Source organism: Drosophila erecta, unplaced genomic scaffold, assembly GCF_003286155.1.
Source record: "Drosophila erecta strain 14021-0224.00,06,07 unplaced genomic scaffold, DereRS2 tig00000055-arrow-pilon, whole genome shotgun sequence".
Taxonomy (NCBI): Eukaryota; Metazoa; Arthropoda; class Insecta; order Diptera; family Drosophilidae; genus Drosophila; species Drosophila erecta.
In genome coordinates, this window is record NW_020825200.1 from 5090940 (window position 1) to 5115531 (window position 24592).

General features: G+C 45.5%; 8 protein-coding genes across 15 annotated transcripts; 3 read left to right on the forward strand and 5 right to left on the reverse strand.

Moving 5' to 3' along the window:
* Positions 1-840: 840 nt before the first annotated feature.
* On the reverse strand, positions 841-2202 carry LOC6543507 (protein farnesyltransferase/geranylgeranyltransferase type-1 subunit alpha). Its single transcript, XM_001968676.3, has 3 exons — positions 1947-2202; positions 1518-1878; positions 841-1438 (listed from the first exon to the last, which is right to left on the reverse strand). Exons 1-3 carry the CDS (start codon positions 2083-2085, stop codon positions 934-936), a joined length of 1005 nt encoding a protein of 334 aa, XP_001968712.1. The 5' UTR covers positions 2086-2202; the 3' UTR covers positions 841-933.
* A 163-nt stretch (positions 2203-2365) lies between these two features.
* Positions 2366-6802, reverse strand: LOC6543437 (ionotropic receptor 25a). The gene is made up of 9 exons (XM_001968677.3): positions 6225-6802; positions 5718-5867; positions 5387-5662; positions 4875-5313; positions 4705-4819; positions 4387-4632; positions 3530-4122; positions 2948-3463; positions 2366-2892 (listed from the first exon to the last, which is right to left on the reverse strand). Exons 1-9 carry the CDS (start codon positions 6337-6339, stop codon positions 2499-2501), a joined length of 2844 nt encoding a protein of 947 aa, XP_001968713.2. The 5' UTR covers positions 6340-6802; the 3' UTR covers positions 2366-2498.
* A 180-nt stretch (positions 6803-6982) lies between these two features.
* On the reverse strand, positions 6983-9672 carry LOC6543509 (etoposide-induced protein 2.4). Of its 2 annotated transcripts, none has more exons than XM_001968678.3 (5): positions 9482-9672; positions 9239-9276; positions 8872-9170; positions 8120-8794; positions 6983-7871 (listed from the first exon to the last, which is right to left on the reverse strand). In XM_001968678.3, the coding sequence occupies exons 2-5, from the start codon at positions 9251-9253 to the stop codon at positions 7367-7369; spliced, it is 1494 nt and encodes a 497-aa protein (XP_001968714.1). In that variant the 5' UTR covers positions 9254-9276; positions 9482-9672; the 3' UTR covers positions 6983-7366. The 2 variants fall into 2 exon arrangements, with proteins under 2 accessions (XP_001968714.1, XP_015015131.1); XM_015159645.2 differs by having other exon boundaries at positions 9239-9416.
* Positions 9274-13261, forward strand: LOC6543531 (major facilitator superfamily domain-containing protein 1). 2 transcript variants are annotated; one of them, XM_026978439.1, is made up of 8 exons: positions 9274-9355; positions 9764-9942; positions 10583-11107; positions 11300-11827; positions 11892-12369; positions 12431-12549; positions 12613-12712; positions 12860-13261. In XM_026978439.1, the coding sequence occupies exons 3-8, from the start codon at positions 10900-10902 to the stop codon at positions 12915-12917; spliced, it is 1491 nt and encodes a 496-aa protein (XP_026834240.1). In that variant the 5' UTR covers positions 9274-9355; positions 9764-9942; positions 10583-10899; the 3' UTR covers positions 12918-13261. The 2 variants fall into 2 exon arrangements, with proteins under 2 accessions (XP_026834240.1, XP_026834239.1); XM_026978438.1 differs by lacking the exon at positions 9274-9355 and having other exon boundaries at positions 9891-9986.
* A 565-nt stretch (positions 13262-13826) lies between these two features.
* LOC6543529 (eukaryotic translation initiation factor 4E-binding protein Mextli) lies at positions 13827-19234 on the reverse strand. 6 transcript variants are annotated; one of them, XM_015159638.2, is made up of 10 exons: positions 19137-19234; positions 17533-18105; positions 17116-17437; positions 16950-17021; positions 16572-16632; positions 16165-16505; positions 16025-16098; positions 15586-15967; positions 15367-15485; positions 13827-14097 (listed from the first exon to the last, which is right to left on the reverse strand). In XM_015159638.2, the coding sequence occupies exons 2-10, from the start codon at positions 17932-17934 to the stop codon at positions 13984-13986; spliced, it is 1887 nt and encodes a 628-aa protein (XP_015015124.1). In that variant the 5' UTR covers positions 17935-18105; positions 19137-19234; the 3' UTR covers positions 13827-13983. The 6 variants fall into 6 exon arrangements, 5 of the variants coding, with proteins under 5 accessions (XP_015015124.1, XP_015015127.1, XP_015015125.1 ...); XM_015159641.2 differs by having other exon boundaries at positions 16025-16505; XR_003407788.1 differs by having other exon boundaries at positions 14083-14097; positions 14176-15485; positions 16025-16505.
* A 382-nt stretch (positions 19235-19616) lies between these two features.
* Positions 19617-21373, forward strand: LOC6543517. Its single transcript, XM_001968681.3, has 2 exons — positions 19617-19693; positions 19752-21373. The coding sequence occupies exon 2, from the start codon at positions 19766-19768 to the stop codon at positions 21197-21199; it is 1434 nt and encodes a 477-aa protein (XP_001968717.1). The 5' UTR covers positions 19617-19693; positions 19752-19765; the 3' UTR covers positions 21200-21373.
* Positions 21306-22319, reverse strand: LOC6543439 (28S ribosomal protein S2, mitochondrial). The gene is made up of 2 exons (XM_001968682.3): positions 22212-22319; positions 21306-22154 (listed from the first exon to the last, which is right to left on the reverse strand). The coding sequence occupies exons 1-2, from the start codon at positions 22234-22236 to the stop codon at positions 21385-21387; spliced, it is 795 nt and encodes a 264-aa protein (XP_001968718.1). The 5' UTR covers positions 22237-22319; the 3' UTR covers positions 21306-21384.
* Positions 22320-22469: 150 nt separating this feature from the next.
* On the forward strand, positions 22470-24498 carry LOC6543406 (vacuolar fusion protein MON1 homolog A). The gene is made up of 3 exons (XM_001968683.3): positions 22470-23204; positions 23268-23419; positions 23476-24498. The coding sequence occupies exons 1-3, from the start codon at positions 22612-22614 to the stop codon at positions 24315-24317; spliced, it is 1587 nt and encodes a 528-aa protein (XP_001968719.1). The 5' UTR covers positions 22470-22611; the 3' UTR covers positions 24318-24498.
* The last annotated feature ends 94 nt before the right edge of the window (positions 24499-24592 follow it).

A 24592-nucleotide genomic window follows, 5' to 3' on the forward strand; every position in this document is an offset into this window, starting at 1 on the left:
ATTTTATTATTACGAAATTTTATTAAACTACGCAAACGAGTACTCAATGATTTTGCTCCTATTTAGCTGAACTAAAACGAAACAAACAAAATAAAAAAACACGCCAAAGATGTCTTCTGCTTCATTTTAAGTACATACTCCCAAACCGATTCCAAATTTCCAATTCCCACTACCCCTTAGATGATTTTTGGTCTAGTCGATTGCGGTGAAGATCTGAGTCATCTTTGGAGGTTTTCTATTATGAAAATGCAAAAACCGAATCTCAATATATATGCAAGAAAATCAAATTAAGTGAAAAAGTTATATATTACAACTGCTATATTGTATGTACTCGAACTAAAAAACGAATGAGAAAAAACAAACACAAAAACCTAAAAGAAGCAAATTTAAATAAATAACAATATTGAGACAGCACACTGAAGGTTCTTCCTGTCTCTGACGAAAAAGATAACGATTGCGATGGCAACTAAACGAAGATAGCTGGAGGTAAAGATAATTTCTGCTCTAGAAATATTTTCTAAAATATTTACGATGCTTTTCACTTCGTAGTTCTAAACTCCCACATTCATTTGCACACAAAACAGAAGCTCTTCCTAAAGCCTAGCATTAAATGCATTAATTGTTTCCATAATTTACGAGCCCACTTTAACCGCTGAATGGCCTCAGCTGGCGCACACACTGCGCTAAAATTATCTGTTCATTGTTAATGAAATTTACGTGTGCAAACACAACAGCTCACTTAGATAAACAGTTGGACAGATGCGGCAAAGATGAAGACAGCCGCCCATCACGGCATGTGGCAATGTTTAGCTGGGGTTTTGCAACATTTCAGGCGCTCACTTGACGGTAAATTAAATTTTATTTATGTATAAAGAAGGCCTAAGTACGTCGTATGTGGTTTAAAACTATGCAATAATGGATCTATAACCTGGACTACTGCTGCTCCTTCTCCTCGACTGGGCTCAGCTGGTCCTTCAGATGGGTGGCCACGTACTGCCAGTACTTGCGCCGAATCACATCGTGTTTGGTGGCCATGTCCTCGCACAGACCGTACACCTTACGGGCTAGCTGATCGCTGTCGCTGACCTTCAGTTGGAGTGCCTGCTCCTGGTACAGATCGATGAGGAAGGCCAGCAGATAGGGCGATCGATTGCCGGCCTGGTAGAGCTCCTCTACGAACTCCACCACCTCGGGGTAGCTATTCAGAAGTGCTTTTCCACTGTCGCCTTGTCGCATCACGCCCACCAAATAGTTCCATGCACTCTCGTTGTTCTTGATGATGCGAATCCTGTTCATCGTGTACGTCAGTTCTCGCTGGATTAAATCCGGCGTGTATCCAAAATGCTTGACCACGAAGAAGCGCTGGTTCCAGGCTGAATTGTTGCGCTGATCCTCGCAAATCAGACGATCCACAAAGCCAAGTTCGTCGTCATAGAGACTGCAAATAATGAAAAGCAATTTAAAAAAGTAATTTTAAAATTCTCCTAATAAACCAAATTAAACCTAATTTTACTCACTTAAAACTGCGAATGGCCCACTGGCGATGTTGCCAGGCATGGTAGTTCTTGGCATCCCCATCGTTGACCAGGGCGTTCTCAGTGAGGTCCAGCTCGTTGCTGGGATCGTTCAGCATTTCGACGATGACGCGACGGTGGTGCCAAACCTGGTAATTCTTCGAGTTCTGGCCAATCACATCGCTCAGATAGTCCAGTTCCGCATTCAGATCAGCCTTCAGTTCGCGCAGGACGTCGCGTCTGTACTGCCACACCGTGTAGTTAGCCGGGTTCAGACGAAGTGCATCCGTGGTGAGGTCCAAAGCACGTTGGCTCTTCTCCCCGCGCGCAATTATGGCCCTCATGTAGTCGAAGACCTCGCGAACTACGGTGTATGGATATATTTTCTCAGATATAATGACTTCCAGAGATAAAGCCGCATGGATTACTCACACTTTTGGCTGTAAGCAATGGCCACCACCGGATTTAAACCGTCGTCTTGGGCGAGCGGCTCCACATCATCCCATTCGGAGCGTTCGCTGTAAGGCAGCCAATCCGTGCCCAGGTATTCCTCATCCGAACTGTCTCCCATCGCGGTTAATTAAAAACAAAACTGTTGAGCGCGGGTGAGGGCTGAATTTTATGTTGTTCTTTTTTACTTGTCCGAATTTATCGGGCTCTATCGCTCATCGATATCGACAGGCGTTTTTTGTCCGAACCTATCGGTGTGAATTGTTCGATATCAGAAGGCACAATTAATACTAAACTAGAAATACTAGATACAAGCTCCAACGGCTTTTTAAATTTTATTTACAATTAAAAAATAATAAATATATATTAAACAAGTAGTTTAGAAAAAAGGTTATACAAGCTTTCTGTTAAAACATTTATTATGATTTCAATAAAAGTGCACAAGGTGACTGATTCCATTAAAACTAGACGTAGACGTAGACATCCGAGTGCTCACTTTACCATAATATTCGATTCATTGGTATACGAGTAATTTTAGAAACGAGGCTTAAACGTGGCCGGATACTGGTTGAAGCGCGGACGCAGTGCAGCTTTTGATTTCTCAAACTTCTCGCCCGAGTTGCCCAGGATCACCCCATCGACCAGCTTGCCAGGATGGTCCGTAGCATTAGATCGGTCCGCATTGGCCTCGACCACATCGATGATCCGCGGATTCTTGCGGTACCTGTACCACCAGTACTCAAAGACCAGTGTGATGCAGGCCATTCCAATGCCAACGAATATCACGATAAAGACTCCACCAATGTTCTGGATTGAGATGCCATCGGATTGATCCTCCGGCTTATCGCATTTGGCCTGAGCTTCGTCGTTCTTCCACCACTTCTCCTTGAGCTTCTCCAGTTGTCGTTTGTTGAGCAGGGTCAGGATTCTTAAGTATAACAATGATATAGAGAAGCTCACACTTATAATGAACTATTACTCACGCATTATTGAACTGATCCTTGAGATGGGAGCCCTGCTGAACGGCTATGGCATAGGGTTTCCTGGAGAACTCCTCACCCACCACCTGAAGATCGCAGTTGGTCAACTGGAGGTAGCGTATATCGGTAGCATCGCCCAGGAAGGCAAAACCCGTGGCTGCTGTCGAGTTCCTAACCCGGGCCACGGCTTCGTCGAGTGTGGCAGGTAGATGCGCCTCCTGCATGGCCTGCCACATCTTGGTGTACTTATCGCTCACTGGATAGTCCCAAACAGCCAGCTTGGAGCGCTCCAGCGGGGTCAGGGAGTCGTTCAGAGACAGATCCTTCCAAATCTCGTAAAACATTTGCTCTATGTTGGCCATACGTTCGAAATATGTCATGGCAGAGGAACCATTCAATGGAGCGTACAGGATCTTGTACTGCTTCGCCAGATCATCCAAGCTTTCAACGGGCGCATCCAAACGTGATACGGTCAGGAAAGCAGCCAAATTGGCCGTGTACGAGGCAATAATGATAAAACTTAAGGGAAGAACAAGTTAAGTTTGAAAAAATAGAGTTTTAAAGAATCATAAGAGGACTACCCACCCAAATAACCACCAGGTGGCAGCCACTAAACGCCCAGACAGATTTTTTGGAGCTTCGCCACCACCTTGAGGTGTCAATGAAGTCATGCAGAACCAGAGGCACTCCTTCAGATTGAATTCGCGCTTCTCCTCATCATCCTTGTACTTCTCCCGATTATTCTGGTAGCTATAGGGACTCCAACGATCGAAGATCCACATGAGAAAACTGGTGAAGAAGTAGGCAGCCAGGATGCACAGCCACACGTTCGTTTCCAGCACGGTGAGGAACTTGAACAGCGAGCTGGGGGAACTGGGTCGCTGCATCATGATCGTGATCCCGACCAGATCGTAGTACGGAACCGTGAAGTCAATGACTATCTCCCGTTCGGCCATCACCGACATGCTGCCAAGGCCAATATCCGCCTGCTTGTCCATCAGCTTCTTCACAATGCCATTCCATTGACCATTATCGTCCATGTTGCCAAACTTTCCGTCCTCCACCTCCTGGATGGTGTAATCAAAATGGACAATCGCGGCAATCTCGTTGATCAGATCTATGCAGTATCCTTTGTATCCTTTTGGGGCCGTTTCATCGCGAATTATGAAAGGAGCTTGCTGTGAAGATTAAATAAAAATTAGATTACAATGTACAAAATAAAGTATTCTCTTAATTATACGTTTTTGACTAAAACAACGTGCCTTTAGATTTAATATTTTGTATGTATTAATTGAAATGTGACTAAAGACGAGACACACAACGACTGCAAGTTACTTATATAAGCAAATAAAAACAAATATCGTACGAAAACTAAATTTTTAAGAGCGCTTTCAATAATTGCACTACTAAAACATCCTCTGTATTCCCCTGTCGTGACCCACCACAACAGTAAAGATTCGATAAACCGTATCCGCAGTGAGATTCTTCATCTGCTCCTCATCCTTGACGATGAGCTCCGAGTCCAGACCCGATACCCATTTGCCAATGGATTTGCTGTTCACGGAACTGCCACCACGAATCTGTAGCACGTTTATATCCATTTCGAATTTCATGAAGCTATGCCCATTGAATGTCTGAGTGGATTGCGTGACGAGATCGAAGGTTCCATACGAAGTCGGTTCGGTAATCTGTGAAACGGAAATAAAACGGAAGTGGGGGTAATCAACTATAATTTGTTACACAGGTGGGGAAGCGGCAACCTTGGTGAAGAAATCCCGAAGATCCAAGTTCCTTTGGGGTGTGTTGCCACCTTGGAAATCGTCACAATTCAGATACTCCATGTCCTTTGGCCAGGCGCCCGATTGTAACATTTCTCTGTGTATTTCATATTGTGAGTATATATAGTAACTATTATGAATACCCAACCCACTTGATGGTTAGGAAACTCCTCAGTGCCAGATCAAAGTAAAACGCGGATGACAGCTGCGGTTCTTCGTTCAAATTATACGTGGTTCGCAGCAAGCCCAAGCGATCTCGATATTGCGTATACGCCATGGGTTTCATAAACATGATGGTCGCATTATCCCGCTGGCTGCTGATCTCACCTTCGTTCTGGGTGATGGCGTGCCAGGCGAAGTTGCGCTCGAAATACTCCGGCTTCACGGACTCGAGAACCATTCGGATCGATTGCAGGGTGCCCAGAATGAAGAAGTTGTTGATGTCCAAATTCCTCAGCTTTTCGATCTGCTCCTCGCGCTCCCGTTTTCCATCCTTGGCGATGGCGGTGATCACATGACGCGTTTGGATGTTCTGCAGCAGGGACTTGTACTTGTGGTCCATAACGAAGGAATCATCGTACAGAATGGCAGCTGGTGGGGATTGCGAATGGCAATGGCATACATTAATACTCACTTTTATACATGTATTTATGAATTCCTTTACCATTAGTGATGTTAAGATGAATCACTATACTTCGAATGACCTCGGGAATAATGTCCGCCGGCGGCATGACCTGCAGCAAATACTTTTGCTTCGCCTCATCCAAGTCGCGCCATTGCCTCAAGTCTCCCTGCTGACCATAGGAGGCACTTATGGTGGGCAGACCAAGAGCCTGGGTGAAGCTCTTCACCGTTTCCGAGGCTATGCCCGATTTAGTGGTGTCCAGGATCAAGTGAGGCGTCTGTTTCCTCTCAATACTTGTCGCATATTTATTGCAAACTGAGGGGGAAAGTGTGAGCAAAAGATTCGTAGCATAATCTCGACCACAACTCACTAGCTTCCAGCAGGATCTTGGCATCTGACTTGTTTGCCTCTATCGAATCCAACTGCACCGAGAGTCCATATCGGATGTTCTTCTTCAAGTAGGTGAGCACCACGTCCACAGCCTTGGCCGCCGGCTCATTGTCCACCTCGTTGATGAACACTATCCAAATGGATGGGATCACATGGGTTAAGTGCATTGGCCAAAAGCATTACGTGGCATTGCGTTTGTTTGCTTGCCCTAAAAACTCTTATGACAGGCACCACCCAACTAATCTACCCAACCAATATGGTTATCCACTGTTTTCATCTAATTAGTTTACTTTTAATCCAATGAACGAAAAGAGTTCGTCAATATTCAATGTAGATTCGAATAAATAAGAAAATGGTCTTAAAGACGTACCGCTTTAAAGGTCTTGATGTTTTTAGCAAATCCTTTACCCTTCAAAATGAGCGTACTCATATATATAATTATGTATATTTCACTATTTAAATACATATCGATTGATGCTCAACTTACACACATTGATATTTTGAGTAGTTTGCGCAGCGATCTTCAAACTTAAGCTGCTTAATAACGCTAAAAATCCCACCAGCCATAGGATTTTCGAGGTTTTCGGTTTCACCAAAATCATTATGGTTTTCACATAGGGATTTAAATCCGGATCTTAAGAGCTAAAAATCGACCGCACTGGACGAACAACAAATGGTGACTGGACAGGAAACTACGCTTTTGAAAAGGGATACAGATACAACCTATACTGCCACTGACAATTTCGCTTTCAACCAGGACAGTGTGTGGACACATGGGTGTAACCTTGGTGATAATCAATTTGGTCGGCAATCGCCCACAACGCCACATCACCAACTCCCCAATCCAAGCATGAACCCATATCCTGGTTCGATGGTTCGTGCTGGAACTCAAGCGTTAATTGGTGGCGGTTAGGGAAAGGGGATTCGGTCCGGGGGGAAGTTATTATGTGGTACTAAGGAGCTGTTATATTGTCAAATCTTCATGAAATTATTATTCGAATCGGTGGAGTGGAAACATTGGGAATAGGGTCACAGTGGGCAGAACTATTTATGAACTCTTGATTTGAAAATAAAAAGTTATAAGCACACACAAAGTGTTCAAGTTGTGGATATCCTTATCAAAAAACTTATATTAGCAACTACTGTAGATTAGTTCTGACTCACACGATTTATAATCAAGCCCAGACAAATCACACTGATAAGGCTTGATCAAGCGTTCCCCATCAAACGACCAACAACAATTGATGAAAGTACAAAATTAATTTTATTTTTGATTAATTATACATTAAACGAACTTTACGCCCGACGTAATTTCTAGTGTAGAGCATAACACCCTACGAGCAATAATTAAAGAGAAAATCGCCGCCTAAAATAAACATACACGATTATGCAGCAGTTGCGCGAGCCGCATTTCAGATATAGCCACTCTATATATATATAGTCATGCCCGTTCCGAATAGGGCGTTGTGGTGGTGGCGGTGTCGACTAGCGAACATTGTCATTATGCGTAGACCTAAAGTTATCTTTAACTTACACAGTTCACGATGGTTATATAGGTAGATGATACGTACATTACACAGATCGAATTATATATAGCTAAAGCCTACGTTGCGTGTATAAGCATAAATCTCACAAGTTCCAGTCATCAGGCCCCGACTCCTGGCGTATCACGGGCGGGGTTAGCGGAGCTCTCGGTGCACCGGGCACTGGAGTGGGCACCAAAGGCGCGGCTCCGCGCAGCGAGCTCCCGTAATAAGGCGGCGGCCGGTGGCTATTGATGCTCGGCGCGTTGGAGCTGTGCGTGGACGAGGTGGAGGAATCGCGCACCCGTCCCGCATCGAAAACGGGCGCCTGGGCGTAGCGATGGGGCTGTCCTAGCTGCGGTGTCTGTGACCGCGAATGAGAGCGATCTCGTCGCATCAGCTGCTCCTGTTGCAGCCGTTGCTGCTGCACATATTGCTGCTTCCTCTGCTTTAGGAGCTGCTCGTCTCGCTGGAGCAAACGCTGGCGCTGCTGCAGCTCATACTGCTGCCGCTGCATGGCACTCAGTCGATTGGCCTTGCTCCACGGATTGCCGCCGAAGCACAGATTCGATATGAAGACCACCGGCGAGAAGAGACGCAGGGAGACCTCACTGGGCGGAAGTCAAATATTTAGTTATTTATATTTATAGATAGAGTACAGTATAGCTTCTCTAAATCGATATGTGCTGGTCACAAAGGAAAAACGAACTATATTTAATATAGACGTACCATTTAAACAATTTGGACTGAAATTCCGTGATAGTTTAAACATTAACTATATCACTTTTCAGTTCACGTTTTTATTTAAGAAGTTCGATTTAGTGAAGCTGGACTGTGTTACCAAACCAAATATACTTACGTGGTGTCCACAATGGGTTTTGCCTCATTACCGCTGAGTATGAACAGGGGGAAGAAGATGGAAAAGATGCAGCTGCTGACGATCACTGAGCTGGACAGGTTTGTCAGCACCGTAAGCGGTATTCCGAAGCCGAAAAAATAGGGCCAGTTCTTCTCAATGTACGTGAGGCGTCTATGTAGCTCCCAGCCCATGTTGAACCACTTGTACTCGAACGAGTACAGTGAGTAGAGCAGGCACAGATGCACGAAGCACAGCGAGGAACCAACATACTTGACGGGCACTAGGTTAACCAGCATGCTCTGGACCAGGAACAGCATTTGCACCACCATGCTGAATAGGAAGTCGGCCACCAGTTTGCTGATCCCGGGGATTAGCTGCGGGCGTCCCTTTCTCACGCGATAAGCGGCATTGGCTATGTCCGCGAACCACAGAGAGCTCACAATTTTAGACAGCATGAAGATGGGCAGGACCCACATCATGCCGAACAGCAGGGACAGGATGGGATGCAGCCAGCCCCAAACCACCGGCAGGGTCTCGGAATGGGCTCCATAGAAGATGGTAAGGCAGAATTTAAGCGTGGGCAGCAGAGCGGATTCGAACAGGACGATGCTCAGCCAGGTGAAACCGCCATTAAGCATGCAGCACTTGAACAGCTTCTTGGCGATCTTCTTTTCCCTGTGTAGGCGGATTATAAATCAAGTGCGCAATTAAAAAATATATGTACGTGGGATGGGTCTTTGTGTTACACTTACCCCTGCGGCTGTTGATCCTGGGTGGTTGGCTTCTTGCCCAGGATCTTCTCCAGCGTCCGCTCGTCGGCGTTTTCCTCCGCCTGCTTGGCATACTCCTCCCGAATCATAGCAGCCGCGGAACTGGGCACTGGTGACGGTGACCTCCTGGCGCGTTCGTAACGATCCTTGTCGGTGCGACGCAGCTGTTGGCGGTGCTCCTGCTCGGCATTCTGGCGGTTCACCTCGTCGTCGATGTGCAGGACCAGTGTCATGCCACGTATGCTGTCCCACAGGCCGTACAGAATGCCCAGGGTGATGTTCTGTGGTTGTACAACGCATTTAGTTGGGCCATTGTCTGTGTGCTCCAAAGGGGCAGTCTCAATCTCACCTTTATCGCCGCCATCTCGCGTGGACAGACCTTAGTTCCTGATCGGGGGCATTACGAAATGGACATGCAAGCATACGAAACGTGTTTAGCTGCTCGGGAGCGTATCAAAATGTGGCAGTGGGTCTTTGAATAAATTTGCGTTGTGCGAGACGAAGACAACATCGTTGGCGCCTTTACACTGCACAAAAAAGCGTAAGCCTGCAGATTCGGCTGGCTTTGTGACCTTTTGAAACTTTCACTTACATACTTATCGCTGTGCCAGTGCTTGCTGATCGAATTGTGAGTGTGCAGAGGACCTAAAAATCATTGAACTTTGTGCTGAATTTAATAATAATAATAGTTGTTTTGCTTGGTGTAGGAACACACGGTTGCCACCTGATGCGCAACGGACGTTTAGCAGCACTGGTCAGTGATGCACAGGCAGGCAGTGTTGTCAACTATCGATACTTATTAAATTACCGTTATTATATGACAATATATTGATGCTGTTTTCAATGGTATCATATAGTTTGTTTTAATTTTCAGCATGTTACACGATCGCACAAATATTTGAGTAATCGAATTGATTTTCTAAGATAATCTAATATCACTTGCTTATGATATACGTAACGGATACGGTGAGGATATTCCCAAGGCGATCGATATATCGATAGCACGAACACAATGCCACCTTCCATCTCTACAGCTACAGGTAGGGAAACCAGGTAATAACGAACATTCTTCTCCTGACAGGGGACAGAAATAAACCGTAAGTCCTTGACTTGTTGAATATATAGTAGGCGTAATGGGACTTGCTCATCACAAGAAAATTTTGATAATCAAAATAAATACTTCGGGAAACATTAAGTAAAGTTTTCCTGGATCGTAAGCCCGCCACAATCACAATTTGAAAATATCAAATGTAAATAATGCAAAATAAGACCGTGGACTAGTGATTAATTAGTGTGTGACTTTATTTGTTAAGTGCGATAACGAGGCATTTGTTTATTAATCCCCCTTTTTTGTTGATATACGGCATTTACATATGCCTATTTATTGCCGTGTGTGTGTACATATCGAATTTATACACAGTAGAGCTGCTTTCAATACGCAAATAACGTAGTAAAACCTTAAATCAGGTGTCAACTGAATGTTATGCGCATGCAAGCGCTTAATTGATTACTCATTAACCGTTAGTCAACCAACGGACAACAGGATCTTTCATGTTTACCTTGCAAGCACACACAAACGCATGCCCACCCGTGACATTTGCCTGCATGTCTATGTGTGTGAGTGTGTGTGGCCGTGTCCGCGAAGAGAGTGGAAAATGTGGGAATGCAATTTTCAATCTTGGCTTTTTTGCAGATTAACCGAAACACCCCCCATTTCAACCTCTCCATATTCCATCATCTCTGTGCGCGGGAATAATCAATACTGCACTCATACTGAGGCAACAGCAGCAGCAACAACAACAAGACATAATGGTGTGGTCTAGTGATAAGCAGCAACAGTAGGGCCACAGCCCGCCCCCATCCCCCGCCTACAACCTAACGCCTAACGCCCACCACCAGCCAACGAGCAGGAATTCCGGAAAACAGGAGGAGCCGCAAATAGCAATTACCATCACATAACTCAAATTTCCCGTCACTCCTCTATCATTCTGACAACGAAAAGTGGCAATAATGTCACGCGAGGAGCGCAAACCCATCGTTAGTTCGCCGAGCAGCAGCACCTGCAGCAGCGGCGATGACGAAGTGCATCCTGTGGTGCGACGACGCAGCACCCGAGACACGGAGCTCGCCGGCCACCAGAAAGATCCCGGTTGCTGTGATCCGACGAGCACGCCACATCGATTCCTGGCCCTGCTCTTTATGTGCCTCTTGGGTTTCGGTAAGATGTGGATTCCTTTTCTTAATGGTATCACCCATGCCAATTTATATTACACCCACTACTCTTTGAATTGTATACAGAATTGAAACTTTTTTTAAAAGATTTTAAGTTAAAACTTTATATTCACACACAAACCTCACTCTATCAACATTCTTAAAACCAAACCTAATTAAGGAACTCTTTTATATGTAGGTTCCTATTTTTGCTACGATAATCCCGGCGCATTGCAGGACGTTTTCCAAAAGGAACTGCAACTCAGCTCCACCGAGTTCACGCTGATTTACTCCATCTACTCGTGGCCAAATATCGTACTCTGCTTTGTGGGCGGCTTTCTTATCGACCGGGTGTTTGGCATCCGCCTGGGCACCATTATCTACATGCTGATCGTGCTCGTGGGCCAACTGATCTTCGCCACCGGCGGAGTCCTGGGCCACTTCTGGTTGATGATCTTGGGACGCTTTGTATTCGGCATCGGGGCTGAGTCGCTGGCTGTGGCCCAAAACAGCTATGCGGTGCTATGGTTCAAGGGCAAGGAGATTAACATGGTCTTTGGACTGCAGTTGTCGGTGGCCCGCTTCGGCAGCACCGTCAACTTTTGGATTATGCAACCTCTATATGGCTACGTCTCGAAATCCTACACTGGCTACAAGGGCCTGGGTGTGGCCCTGTTCCTGGCTTCCTCTACGTGCGTGATGTCCCTGGTTTGCACCTTGATTCTAGGTACGATTGGTTTTTACATACATAAATATCAGTTTTGAGTTATGACATTTTTCCCTTCACTTAGGTTGGATGGATAAGCGCGCGGAGAGAATTCTTAAGCGAAATAACAATCCTGGTGGAGAACTGGCCAAACTAAGCGATATAGTCACCTTCAAGTTTGACTTCTGGATGGTGTCTGTGGTCTGTGTGGCTTACTACCTTGCCATCTTTCCCTTTGTGGCTCTTGGCCAGGCCTTCTTCGTGAGCAAGTTCCACATGACTCCGGATGAGGCGAACACAGTCAACTCGATTGTCTACCTGATCTCTGCTATAGCATCGCCTCTGTTTGGTTTTGTGATTGACAAGGTCGGAAGAAATGTGACATGGGTGTTTTGTGCCACCATCTTCACGCTGCTAGGCCACTTCCTGCTGACATTCACCGACTTGGATCCCTACATCGGGATGAGCATAATGGGACTGTCCTATTCCATGTTGGCTGCCAGCCTGTGGCCTCTGGTTTCCTTGATTGTGCCCGAGTATCAGCTGGGCACTGCATATGGCTTGTAAGTTCACTCATCTTCCGACTTTTTGTATTGATTAACTCCTTAATTGTTCATTTTGCAGCTGTCAGTCTGTGCAGAATCTGGGACTTGCGGTGGTGACTATTGCAGCGGGCATTATTGTGGACAGCAGCGGTGGCAGTCATTTCTGGCTGCAGATATTCTTCATGTCCTTCCTGCTGGGTAAGAGTAGAGATTGGTGTATATTTTGGCGTGAATACAGGCTAACCCCATCACATTTTCTAGTCTCCCTTCTGGCCACCTGTGCGATTTGGGCCTACAACCGCAAGCATCAGGGCAACTTGAACATGTCACCTGCCCAGCGGGCAACATATCACACCTCGATGTACGTGAATATTGATTCGAGTTGAGCATGCTATTGATGTCTTGATGTTGTGTTCTAATCCCCTATCTGATGACACACCTCCACATCAGCCCCTGACTAATTAACATTCTTTTTCTAAATGTATTTGCTTTGTGTACATGCCAAAAGCGCGATGCAGTGCCCCCATGTGAACAGACGGCCTTTATTGGGCAACTATGTGCAATAGATCGATTATCTGTAACTAACCAATTAACAATTGTGATGCTAATGCCATCTCTCTACCCTTGACTTGTTATGCAACTCGGAGCACATTCTGCTAACCGCACAATCGACGTGGTCATTAGATCTGTTTAACTCCTAGCCAACATTCATTGATACATATCAAAGTTTAAACTATTGTTATATTTATTTTTTTTGTTGTGTATGATAAATAAATTTATGTAATAATCATGTATAATTATGTATTAACCAAATTAAATAACGAAACCGATGCGTTTTGGTGAAATACGGTGTATGTAAAAGAAGCAGTATTTGATCTTGATTCCATTTTATTTCCTTGCAAATATCTTTTTGAAGAATAAATGATTTGTATTTGTACAAAATAAATAAAATAAATTAACTAAAGCATAAACAGAAATTCAAAGAATTTGGTGTGGTTTTCATCTTGTTACATTTCCACATGAATTTAACAAAAATAGTATAAAAATTTCTATGATGCATAGACTAGAGAAAACAAAATACAATTTCAAATCTTGAAAACTGATACTCAGCGCAAGTCACAAAAGAATTATAAAATAATAATAAAGACATAGATGAATTAATACATTTCTTTTTCCATTTTGAGAATTATTTGGTTGGGAGAAACAAAGTTTGCGTAAGGATGAGAAAAAAATTGCAAAATTCCTCTATTGAGCTACTAAAAATGCATTCCATTTCATATGGGCCATTAAAGTTAAGGCCGCTTCGAGGCTTTTCATTTAGCTGCATTTTGTAAATTAGAACATATTGGGATCGGATTCCCATTTCGCTTGAACTTAACTAAGAGCTTCGTTGAATTTTCTAGTTATTATGAAAGTTTTGATTATTTTCGTCGGTAATTTCTACGGTTAGTTTGGATGTTTTTTTTAATATTTTCTTTTTTTTTTTGGTCGTTTTGAGTTTGCGATTGTTAGTGGAGGCCATGGCCAAAAGCATTGAAGCCTAGTGCAGCACCGGCTGGGAGCAGACACTGCACCCCGGACATTGATAGCGTATTATCTATATTGTCAGTTTAAGCCGCTCGATAGATTGCGTTATTCATCCAGAGTCTCGACCTCATCGGCTGCCACAATGTCACGCTTGGCGGCCGTCTTAATGCTAGCCAGATACTTATCACCATCGAAGCGCTGGCTCTCATCCTGCAGATCCTGTTTTCAAACAAAGAAATGGTTATATAGCAGATTGCAAAGTATCATAGGTGGCCAACACAATAGGGACAAGCTTACCTGGGATAAACATATGTACATATGGAACAGTTTAGTAACTAAGTTAGCCATTTGGAGTGGTTTGGTGGACGTGCTTTAGATGAGTTAGCAGCTCATGTTATGATTTTTCAGTGGTAAACACAATTTACAATTTACAATGTATGCAGTGTGGAAGTTAAACCCAGCCAAGCTTTGTTACGGACTTTGAAAGTCCTGTTTATTAGTTAATATAAATCGTATTGAATATGTGTGTTGGGGATAAAACGCTTAAGCCTACGTTTGTTATAAGTCTTAATAAAACATTAATTACAGCTTTGTAAATGTTGGTTTGCATTCGAGAAAAGTTTGTTAGTGGTTAAACGGTTTTAACCGCGATTCCAGTTTATCCTTAGCGACGACTTAATCTGTTTCACAGCCAAAACACAGATTCTTCCTAATTATTACATTTTAATTTCAATGCATTAGATGTATTGTTACCTCTAAGACTAGCGAACAGTTTTACTTTGCAATTGTTTTGGTTTCGTTGGTATGTCGTTAATTATATGACTGGATGCTGATGATAATGTTAATGGCTCGATTCATTATCAAATTCTTGATGGTTCAATTTTTCTGATAATAAGTAATATAAAATTAAAATAGCTAAAATACTGGCATGAGATGACTGAAAAAGAAAAGCCTATCTGTGGCTGAGATTCAATAATACGTATTCTGGCTACGTAATTAAATTAAATAAAGTTAGAAAAAGATCCGGTTATTATTTGACTCTGTTTCGCACAGCGCCAATGAAAACTCATCGTCCTCGCAGTAGCGTTGAAAAATTGCTTTCACTTGGGATGCTTGATAGTTCGACTGGCGATTCTTTCCCTGTGGTGGCCCAGATTTGCCCACAGTATTCGTTATGATTTGCAATTGCTTGTTATACAAATTTCGATCGGACACGGCCGATGTTTTGGGAAGGCGACGGGTCTCGCGATCGGCGATGATCCCTTTTGATTGCTTGTTAGTGACGGTTATGGGATTGTCTGCTGACGCCTCGACAGCAGCTGCTCCAACGGCGGTGCTGATGATATTGGTGTTCGGGGTGGAGGTTATTGAACTTATAACCGGCGAATGTGTTATTACTGATGAGTTAGGTGCACTGGCGATGGTGGAATCGGGGGTGTTCGAAGAGAAAGCAATACGGTCGACTAAGCCATCGAACGGCGGAATTACCTTGTTGCGCAGAATCGAGGGCGTTGTCTCCTGCATCTTTTGCCAGTCGGTGGGCAAGGCCCAGGCGTGCGGACTCATGGAGTAGTAGATCAAGTGTTCAATATCGTAAGAAACGCGAGCTGTAATTTATGGAAACGCATCAAAGACTTGGCTCAATGCAAAAGTGGTTTAAGCCCGTGTAAACTTAAGCTTAAACTGTAGAAATGACTGTAATCTTACATGCATTGCTCTTCAAGGGATTGGGGCCTGCCAATTCGTCCACCTCAAACTTTTCGCGAGCTCCCTTGGTCTCCGGCGTGGACTCCTTGCGTGAAAAGTGGCTGCGACGCGATCTGGCCAGGCCATTTTGATTGTTAGTCGATGATCCGCCATTGCTTGGCTCTGCGAACACCTCGTCGTCGCCTTCACCATTATTGTTGGTTGCCGAGGACGTGTCGAAAAATTGCAGTGTCAAAAATTGCTGCGGGCCGGCTCCGGGAAGCGGAGTCGATGGCGTGGTAACTGGGCTCACCAGCGAAGTGCCGTCGAAGGCGGCGCCAGCCTCAATGGAGGCCAGAAATTCCGAGCTGCTGAAGTAGTCATCAAGCACAAGTTTGGCCACCTTGAAAGCACAGAGGATTTAATGGATTTCAAAGTTGAAAACTACAACATTACTCACGCGCACTAGTTCGCAGCAGTCGCCGGTAATCTTGATCAGGCGCTGGCCCACGTTGACCGTGAACTTGTATTCACCTACGGAAGCATCGTTTGTGGAATATGAGTGCATTAGCAGCTGTTGATTGGGACGCAAGACTTTACCCGCAGCGGCTGTCGCCTGAGCATGTGCCGCCGCTGCTGCTGCGGTGGCTACTGCGGCGACATGCTGCTGCTGCTGTTGGTGCTGCTGGTGATGCGTTTGGTGGTGCATCTGCTGCGAGATCTGCTGTGCAGCAGCGGTGGCGGTCATGAAGTTTTGGGCCGAGTTGAAACTCAGCCGGTTAGCCAAACTGCTTCCGGTTGGAGTTCTTGGCTGCACAATGGCGTCGTCCGAGTTGGACGAGTTAAGCGAGGAGCAGGATCCTCCAGCGGCGGGAGCGGGTTCCAGGCGCACCGGCGAGGCGTTGCGACGGATGGTGTCCTCCATCAGTTGTTTGGCATAGCTGTCGTGGGAAGAAAACATTTTTAAATATTAAGTTGAATAATTTAAGTTCATTTACATTACTCACTTAATTTTATCCTCGGCTGGACCAGTAATCTGTACCAAACGCTCCTTGGCACCCGGGTTGACTAATGAAAACATTGCATTAATAAATTGTTCCAAAAAAGCATATATAATTATGAAAAATAATTAAGATGCAAACACATTTAGAAACAAAATGCTTAAAGATGCATGTATACAGTATGAAAATAGGTGTTTAACTAATTCCTTTAACGATCTTTGTTCTTAATGTGGTGACGTTCAATGGACAAAATCTGGGACATGCGTATTTTTATTTAGTAAATTTTGTAAAAGCCGCTAGCCAGTCAATAATTGAGTTGAATAAGCGTGCCAAATGAAATGCGGGTGCGGTGAGGGTCAATTAAAACCAGCTTTCTGGGGTTACCTCTTTGAAACGATATTATGGTTTCGCTTAGCTCCTCGATCATGTGCACGCGACGCCCCTTGATGCCCATGACTTTGTGGCCACGGCAATGGAGGAATTCATTATTTAAAACCATTTTTATAGATCTGTGTGCTCCAGAACACTCCTCAGCTGATCAGAAACTTACCTTTGCCGGAGTCGGCATTGCGAATCACGACCTCGTCCTTGCAGTACGTCTTGCCGGGAATCTTGGTCGGTTTGGGGAACTTGCCCGAATTACGGATAACCTCACCGGGCGGCAGCAGCATGTGCTGCTGGTTGGGTGAGCCCACGGCCGCAATGGCCGCAGCTTGGGCGGCTGCAGCTGCAGATGCCGCATTGAAGACGGCGGCAGCGGCGGCTGCGGCTCCAACGTTAACACCACCTACACCGCCGCTGACGCCGAATGTGGGGGAGGTGCTGAAGGCGCCAGGCTGCACGCCAGCATCGTACTGATATTCCGAGGGCAGCTGCAAGACAAGTAATGCCCATTAGAAACTATAACAATTTCTTGGCAAACATTTTATCGTTTTCCAAAGTAAGATTGATCCTAGGTACAACTCACCTCCACGTTGGAGATCTGCTGCTTGGACTTGTAGTACGCGATTGTGTCGTCATTGTCCCAGCTCTTGGCGCGCAGCTCGATGAGCTCGAGCAGCTTGAGGCGCGTCGTTATGTTCAGCCGTTCGTCCTGCGAAGCGTTGCGGAAAACGACGAAGGCCCGGTCCAGTGTATCCTTGGACACCGCCTCCAGTTGCGGTCCGTGCACCCGGAGGTTGTGCAGGAGCAGTGTGATTGAGTCCGGCGTGGTGTTGCACGATTGAAGGCCCACGGTCACGCTGTCTATCAACTGGATGAGCTCCTCGATCACCAGGTAGCTGTTTTTCAACGACGATCGCGATTGTGTTTTCAGTGGGCGTGGCGCCTCAATGTTTTTCACGGCGCGTCCCAGATGTGTGTGTGCCATTCTCGGTATTCGTTGGATTCGATATCGTTTCGCAATAAAGTCTTAAGGTTGTCCTGCCTGGTGTCCGGATTTGCTGATTTCTGCTTTTTGTCTGCTTACTGGTTCGTTCGTTTAAATGTTGTTGAAGAATTGGTCAAAATAAATCGTAGAAGCTGTTTTCCGCACCTCCCCCTGCAAGTGCAAGAAAGGTTAGTTAATGATCGAATATATTGTTCATATATTTATATATTATTATACTATTTTGATATTATATATTCTTTTAGCTGCTTGTGCTGCTTTAAGGGAGTAAATCCAAACTGGACTATATTAATGCGGTTGTGCGGTAGAACTTTGGGGTAATAGTCGGCCGTATGGATAACTCTTGGTTCTTAGGATATGGAAATTGGCCTCGTTTTTGAGTGAATCTCGAGTATTGCGACGCAAAGCTCTTGTATATCTTTGGCCTTAACGATGTGCACGTTTGATAAGCGGCTTTAGCTGATAACACCGCGATTTATCTATAGTTTAGTGGCTAATTAACCCATTGGCGCCTTTTGCACGGCTTCTGCTGAGTCAATCGGTGCGAAGTTCCAAAGCGAAATATGTAAATAATTGATGAAAATTGTTTGCATAAATGGGAACGACAAACGGACGACCATTTGTGTTATTTCAGTTCGGCTTTCGCTCCATGCGAACTCATTTCTTTTTAAAATATCACTTACAACCGCTACAGCAACATCAACAACAACGACAAACAAATAGGCAACTAAAACAGCTAACAGAAATATTACAAAAAACTGAAATTGTCCGTGGGAGGGAGAAAGAGAGAGGCGATCACTCTATTGAATCATATGTCGAGAATAGCAACAACAAGAATGGTCTCTGCCGACGTAGACGCTGGCAGCGCAGCTGGCGCCCCTTGGGCGTTGAACAAAAAGGGAGTTACATTTCAAGAAACCCTCTTTAAACATCCATCTATTTTATCCGTTTTTGGCCAAAATACTTTGTGAAATTGAGTAATATTTCGATGGCACTGGCCGCATTTCGTTATAATGGGCAAACTACGCGTTTTGCTGGCGACCGACTTTTCACTCTCGTTCAAGTTCTTTCACTTTTCGCGTTTAGCCCTCTGCTCGCTAATTGTTTACATTAATGGCCGATTGAAACGTCTATTTAAACGGTCTATTTTCGACCGTACTTTCCATTAAATTACTAAGGCTTACCAAAACCAAAATCTCTGCGACTGCGACTAAAATCGTTTTTTACGGTGGGTGTTGCCACCTGGTCGAGCACCTTAGATTTTAGAGATGCGCAACAACTATCTGTTGAAGACCCGTTCACGCAAAAGCGCAGTAGAAAAGCTCGCATCAATTCCGCATCACAGATGTGTTCATATTAAAAATTGTACTTTAATGCTTATATTATAAATGTAATTATAACGAATTCAGACAATTATCACTGCCCTCATTAAATTATGTTAGATGAACGCTATGCGATAACTATTCTTGGGCGGTTGTGTTTGCACGAGATTTAACGTGTTCATTAGTCTTTATTAAGCTCGACATTTATATATCGTTCTTTAGTATACATATGCAAATATTTTTAAATCGGAGAATATGAATTATAATTGTTGAAATCGTAGGTCATTCTGGCAAGAAACAAGCAGTCCCATAAAAATACTTCAGGGGAAACTCCCTAAAATTGTAAAAAAGAAAATATCGATAGAACCATCGACTGCCCTTAAATTGATTGTTATTGAAATTTTTTTTGCCATCGCCAAGTAAAAACGAAATAAAATTGTATTGATATATTCATAAAAAGCATTCCCCATTTTTAAGGTCGCTGCGAGAACATGTCTGATATCGAGGACTTGGAGGCGGCACCAGAGGATTCCAAGGAAGGCGTTAAAGAATCTGTCAAAGATGACGCAGAAACGAAACCGCTGCAAATGTCGTTTGCAGATTGGAAGAAATGCAAAGAGGCTTTGAAACCGGATACTAAGAACGGTCCTCAGCGGAGCAACAATAACAATGGTCTCAACAACAATAACAACAATAACGGACGTAAACAATGGGCTTCGAATAACAACAATCACTTCCAAGGAGGCGGAGGACCGCTAAGCTACCAGGACAGAAACTATCCTCCACTGAACAGACCCCCTCCGCTTCCGATGCAGCTGATGAACATGGGCTTTGGTGGTAATTTCGGGCCTGGTCCCGGACCCTGCGGTCCACCAATGGGACCTGGAGGACCTTGTGGTCCCATGAGCAATATGGGCCCCGGTGGCCCACTGGGCTTTGGAGGTCCAGGCTGTTCTGGGCCCCGGAGGAATCACAACCAGCGACCGCTGCAGCCGCCTCCGTTTTGGGAGGACATGATGTCGCCGCAACACAGGCCACCACCAATCCAACCGCCCATGCCTAAGTGCCCCACCTCGTGGAATTTGGTGCCCAAGGAGCGGGGTACACAAAATAATCGCAGCAATCAAAATCACAATAACAAAAAATTCAGGGCGAATAACCGCGGCAGCACTGACAAAGATACCAAGCTAATGCCTCCGCCCCCGCCGCCAAGCAATGGCAACAATTCGTATTCGAACGGAGACGCGCAGCCATCCAAAAAGCCCAAGCGCAGCGGTACATTTGTCCAGGTTAACGGCCAATGGATCCAGAAGCCAGAGGCACCACTACCGCTCGAGGATGCGCCGCCGGGTACAAAGGAAGAGCGCCAGCGTCAGTGGAAGGAGTACCGCATGGCCATGAAGCCGTTCAAAAACCGTGAGTTCCACAACTGGAAGCGAACAGTGCAGCGCTTAGGGAAGCTGCCGCGCGACCAGCTGGACGAGCAGCAACTAGAACGTCTACAGAAGGCCGAGGAGTACATAGTTGCCCACAAGGCGATGCTGACGGTGAAGTATGCAGAGCGCTGGGTGCAGCAGGACAACAAGCATGAAAAGGGCCAAGTGTTCGTACGCAAGTCATCCAACAACGTGGGCTCGTGGGACATGCCCAAGGAGAGGCCGCCGAATGGTTATGCGACGATGCATGATTTCAAGAAGCAGCAAATGGATAAGTTTTTCGGTCCCGGCCGTGCCATCAAAGGCGGTACAGATCTCTCCGTCATTGGAACCGTAGCGCCGCCTCCGCCGCCACCTGACACCCCTCCACAAATTACCAACTACTGGCCCTCTGGGAGTACCAACAACACGGGGTCCAACTCCAATCCTTCGTACTTCAGCCACTACAGCAACAACTTTGTCAAGGGTTCTACTCTGCTGCCGCCCTAGAATAGCCATCCAAAACTAACCCAGGGCGTGGGTTTTCTCGAACACTATCCAATTGCATGTCACATGCATAAAATTGTACAATATTTTAATCAAGTTCAGCAATTTCTTCATCATCCCGGATCGACGGACATCGGCATTTGTATTCAGATAAATGTAACAAAATCAACTTGACAATACTATGACTATTACTTGAATTTGCGACTGCGCCGCGGCTGCGATTCGTCCAGAGGCGGAAGGCCTAGAAGCTGGCGTCGTTCCCGCTTGCCACGCAGGATGGCCTCCTTGAAGAGGTTGCAATAGAGTTCCACTGCGGCCGGCGAGTCATCGTTGCCGGGCACTGGATAGGTGATTAGGTTGGGATTGCAGTTGGTGTCCACTACGCCAATCGTTGGTATGGCCATTTTAGCAGCATCACGAACTGCCGTGTGCTGAGTCATTACGTTGTTCTGAGTGTTGAGGAAAATGCAAAGATCGGGCAGTCTGGTGACTGCATCAAATTGCACATTGGCATTGGTAAAGATGCCGCCGCGCCAGAAGCGAGTGTGTGAGAATTCACCGGCCTCCTGCGCCTTTCGCTCCACGAGATGCGAGTTCATGGCGTTGCGGTTAAAGAATAGGATGATTCCATCCCGGAAGGCGATGTGCGCGGCAAAGTTGAGGGCATCGCGCAGATGTAACGCCGTCTTGTCCAGATCGAAGATCAGGTGGCCAAGCCGACTGCCGAACAAGTAGGGACGCATTCGGTCGTCCAGGGAGCCCTCCTTGTGGCCATAGTGCACTCGGGCATTGAAGAGGTCGCGCACGGTGAACAGGTTGTGCACTTGGAAGTAATCCGGGTGCTTCAGAATCCGCTGTTCCACCAGGGCGATGTCCTCCGGTTCCGTTTCCACCGATTGCTCCGGTTGTGTGCTTTGCAGACGTCGTGGAAAACCGCACATCTGCCCAAAGCGGGGTACTAACAAAGGAATTCATTTATAACTCGGTTTCCTTACTATTTTAATTGATTACTTACGGTTGGCAAGCGATTTTCTCAACATTTTGGAGCGGCTCGTGTTTTCATAACCTATGTTCTTCTTCTTGTCTTTGGTTTTTGATAAACAGCTGTTGGCCAGTGTTAAAAAGATGTGCTGTAGAACAAGTAAAAATATAAGTTTTAAAAAATGTAATTTTTATATAATAAAATAAATAAATAAAATAGTTCAATAATATATATCAAATTCAGATTTTCTTTAACTTAATGAATAATGAGCCGATCCCAGGAGTTTTCCAGAACACCCTTTATTTCATCATCTGCTACGGACAGTGTTGGATAATCTATCCCAGCTGGAATGATTGAGTTGTAAATTTGTGTTTTTGCTAATTATTGGCAAACTGCAATGTTCCAGAGACTGAAATAGTCAAAAGAAATCAAAATGGAAGTAGAGCAGACGTCAATCAGGTCGGACACGAACTCCACCTGCGAGTATCTGGACGCAGAGGGCGATCCGGAGTCCCCAAATCTCTATCAAGAGGCGGATCCCGACCAGGAGGCGGAGCAACAGAATCATAGTATTATCTCCGAGCTGAGAGATGGCCTGGGCACCACGCGGGACACCAGTACCCTCAGTCCCGAACCGGGGCAGGAGAACAAGGGACTGGCAGCTTCTGTGGAGTCTCTGGCATTGAGCACATCAACCAGTGCCAAAACAGAGGACTCACTTGGTGGGGGATTGGAGGAGGAGTACGATTACCAGCACGATAGTCTGTGGCAGGGCCAAAAGAAGCACATATTCATACTCAGCGAGGCGGGAAAACCAATTTTCTCGCTACACGGCAATGAGGATAAGCTGGCGACGCTTTTCGGTGTCATTCAGGCACTGGTGAGCTTTGTCCAAATGGGCCAGGATGCCATTACGTCCATTCATGCAGGCGGCATCAAGTTCGCTTTCATGCAGCGCAGCTCGCTCATCCTGGTAGCTGCCAGCAGGAGCAACATGAGTGTCCAACAGCTGCAACTGCAACTGGGGTGAGTCAATTTTAAAGCTCCTGATACCAATGCTAACTTCGCTAACTTCGCATTGATTACCAGTGATGTCTACAATCAAATACTGTCAATTCTGACGTACTCACACATGACGAAGATCTTCGAGAGGCGCAAAAACTTTGATCTGAGGAGACTGCTCTCCGGCAGCGAGCGATTGTTCTACAATCTATTGGCGAATGATAGTAGTAGTGCCAAGGGTTAGTATAATTTGCGTGATACTTAAACTGTTTAATTGATCAATAACTTGTTTTAGTGTCCAACAACATCTTCACATTTTTGACCAACTCAATTCGTGTCTTCCCATTGCCTACAACGATACGATCGCAAATCACCAGCGCCATTCAGAGCAACTGCTCAAAGATCAAGAATCTGGTGTTTGCCGTGCTGATTGCCAATAACAAACTGATAGCACTGGTGCGCATGAAGAAGTACTCCATACACCCGGCTGATCTGCGACTGATCTTCAACCTGGTAGAGTGCTCCGAGTCTTTTAAGAGCTCCGAGAACTGGTCCCCCATTTGCCTGCCCAAGTTCGACATGAATGGGTATCTGCATGCGCATGTCTCGTACTTAGCGGATGATTGCCAGGCCTGTTTGCTTCTACTGTCCGTGGACAGAGATGCCTTTTTCACGCTGGCAGAAGCCAAGGCCAAAATCACGGAGAAGCTGCGCAAAAGCCACTGCTTGGAAACCATCAACGAAGAGTTGCAGCAGCCGTTCAATGCGAAGCTATACCAACAGGTTGTGGGAATCCCCGAGTTGCGGCACTTTCTGTACAAGCCCAAGAGCACAGCGCAACTGCTGTGTCCCATGCTAAGGCATCCATACAAATCTCTGGCAGAGCTGGAGCGCCTGGAGGCCATCTACTGCGACTTGCTGCATCGCATCCACAACAGTAGCCGGCCACTGAAGCTCATTTACGAGATAAAGGAGCGCGAGGTGGTCTTGGCCTGGGCAACTGGAACCTACGAGTTGTACGCCATATTCGAACCGGTTGTGGACAAAGCCACTGTGATCAAGTATGTGGACAAGCTGATCAAGTGGATCGAAAAGGAGTACGACGTGTACTTCATACGAAACCATGCTACATTCTAAGCTTTAGCGCGCATTGCTGGGGCATTGTGAGATATGACTATTTTTTTATTGCTCTTCTGCCAATCGATCCAGGACAAAGATGTTGTGCTGCATTTGTGACGGCGTATGTTTAACTGATCCTAGTATACCACAATTACGCATGTACATTTGTAATTTTAAATGCTTAAGTAAATTCTTAAACATAATAGATTGTAGTTCATCTCTTAGAATGTGAATCTATAAAAAACTGAATTACGTTCTAGGAAACGGTTCGAGCCGATGCTAGCGTAATATAT

Bases quoted from the DNA above. Each gene is read 5' to 3' on its own strand.
- LOC6543507 (XM_001968676.3), bottom strand. From the start codon at position 2,085: ATGGGAGACAGTTCGGATGAGGAATACCTGGGCACGGATTGGCTGCCT. The intron at 1,879-1,946 runs GTGAGTAATCCA...CATACACCGTAG, and splicing joins CATTGCTTACAGCCAAAAGT to TTCGCGAGGTCTTCGACTAC. The intron at 1,439-1,517 runs GTGAGTAAAATT...CATTATTTGCAG, and splicing joins TGGGCCATTCGCAGTTTTAA to TCTCTATGACGACGAACTTG.
- LOC6543437 (XM_001968677.3), bottom strand. From the start codon at position 6,339: ATGATTTTGGTGAAACCGAAAACCTCGAAAATCCTATGGCTGGTGGGA. The intron at 4,820-4,874 runs GTGGGTTGGGTA...TGAAATACACAG, and splicing joins AGGAGTTTCCTAACCATCAA to AGAAATGTTACAATCGGGCG. The intron at 2,893-2,947 runs GTGAGTAATAGT...GTTATACTTAAG, and splicing joins AAGGATCAGTTCAATAATGC to AATCCTGACCCTGCTCAACA.
- LOC6543509 (XM_001968678.3), bottom strand. The intron at 8,795-8,871 runs GTAAGTGTAACA...CCGCCTACACAG, and splicing joins CAGGATCAACAGCCGCAGGG to GGAAAAGAAGATCGCCAAGA. The intron at 7,872-8,119 runs GTAAGTATATTT...ACTTCCGCCCAG, and splicing joins AAACCCATTGTGGACACCAC to TGAGGTCTCCCTGCGTCTCT.
- LOC6543531 (XM_026978439.1), top strand. From the start codon at position 10,900: ATGTCACGCGAGGAGCGCAAACCCATCGTTAGTTCGCCGAGCAGCAGC. The intron at 11,828-11,891 runs GTACGATTGGTT...CCCTTCACTTAG, and splicing joins GGTTTGCACCTTGATTCTAG to GTTGGATGGATAAGCGCGCG. The intron at 12,550-12,612 runs GTAAGAGTAGAG...CACATTTTCTAG, and splicing joins CTTCATGTCCTTCCTGCTGG to TCTCCCTTCTGGCCACCTGT.
- LOC6543529 (XM_026978936.1), bottom strand. From the start codon at position 17,934: ATGGCACACACACATCTGGGACGCGCCGTGAAAAACATTGAGGCGCCA. The intron at 17,022-17,115 runs GTAAGTTTCTGA...GTGGCCACAAAG, and splicing joins CAATGCCGACTCCGGCAAAG to TCATGGGCATCAAGGGGCGT. The intron at 15,486-15,585 runs GTAAGATTACAG...CATAAATTACAG, and splicing joins TCCCTTGAAGAGCAATGCAT to CTCGCGTTTCTTACGATATT.
- LOC6543517 (XM_001968681.3), top strand. From the start codon at position 19,766: ATGTCTGATATCGAGGACTTGGAGGCGGCACCAGAGGATTCCAAGGAA.
- LOC6543439 (XM_001968682.3), bottom strand. From the start codon at position 22,236: ATGTTGAGAAAATCGCTTGCCAACC. The intron at 22,155-22,211 runs GTAAGTAATCAA...TTCCTTTGTTAG, and splicing joins GAGAAAATCGCTTGCCAACC to TACCCCGCTTTGGGCAGATG.
- LOC6543406 (XM_001968683.3), top strand. From the start codon at position 22,612: ATGGAAGTAGAGCAGACGTCAATCAGGTCGGACACGAACTCCACCTGC. The intron at 23,205-23,267 runs GTGAGTCAATTT...ATTGATTACCAG, and splicing joins CAGCTGCAACTGCAACTGGG to TGATGTCTACAATCAAATAC. The intron at 23,420-23,475 runs GTTAGTATAATT...AACTTGTTTTAG, and splicing joins TGATAGTAGTAGTGCCAAGG to TGTCCAACAACATCTTCACA.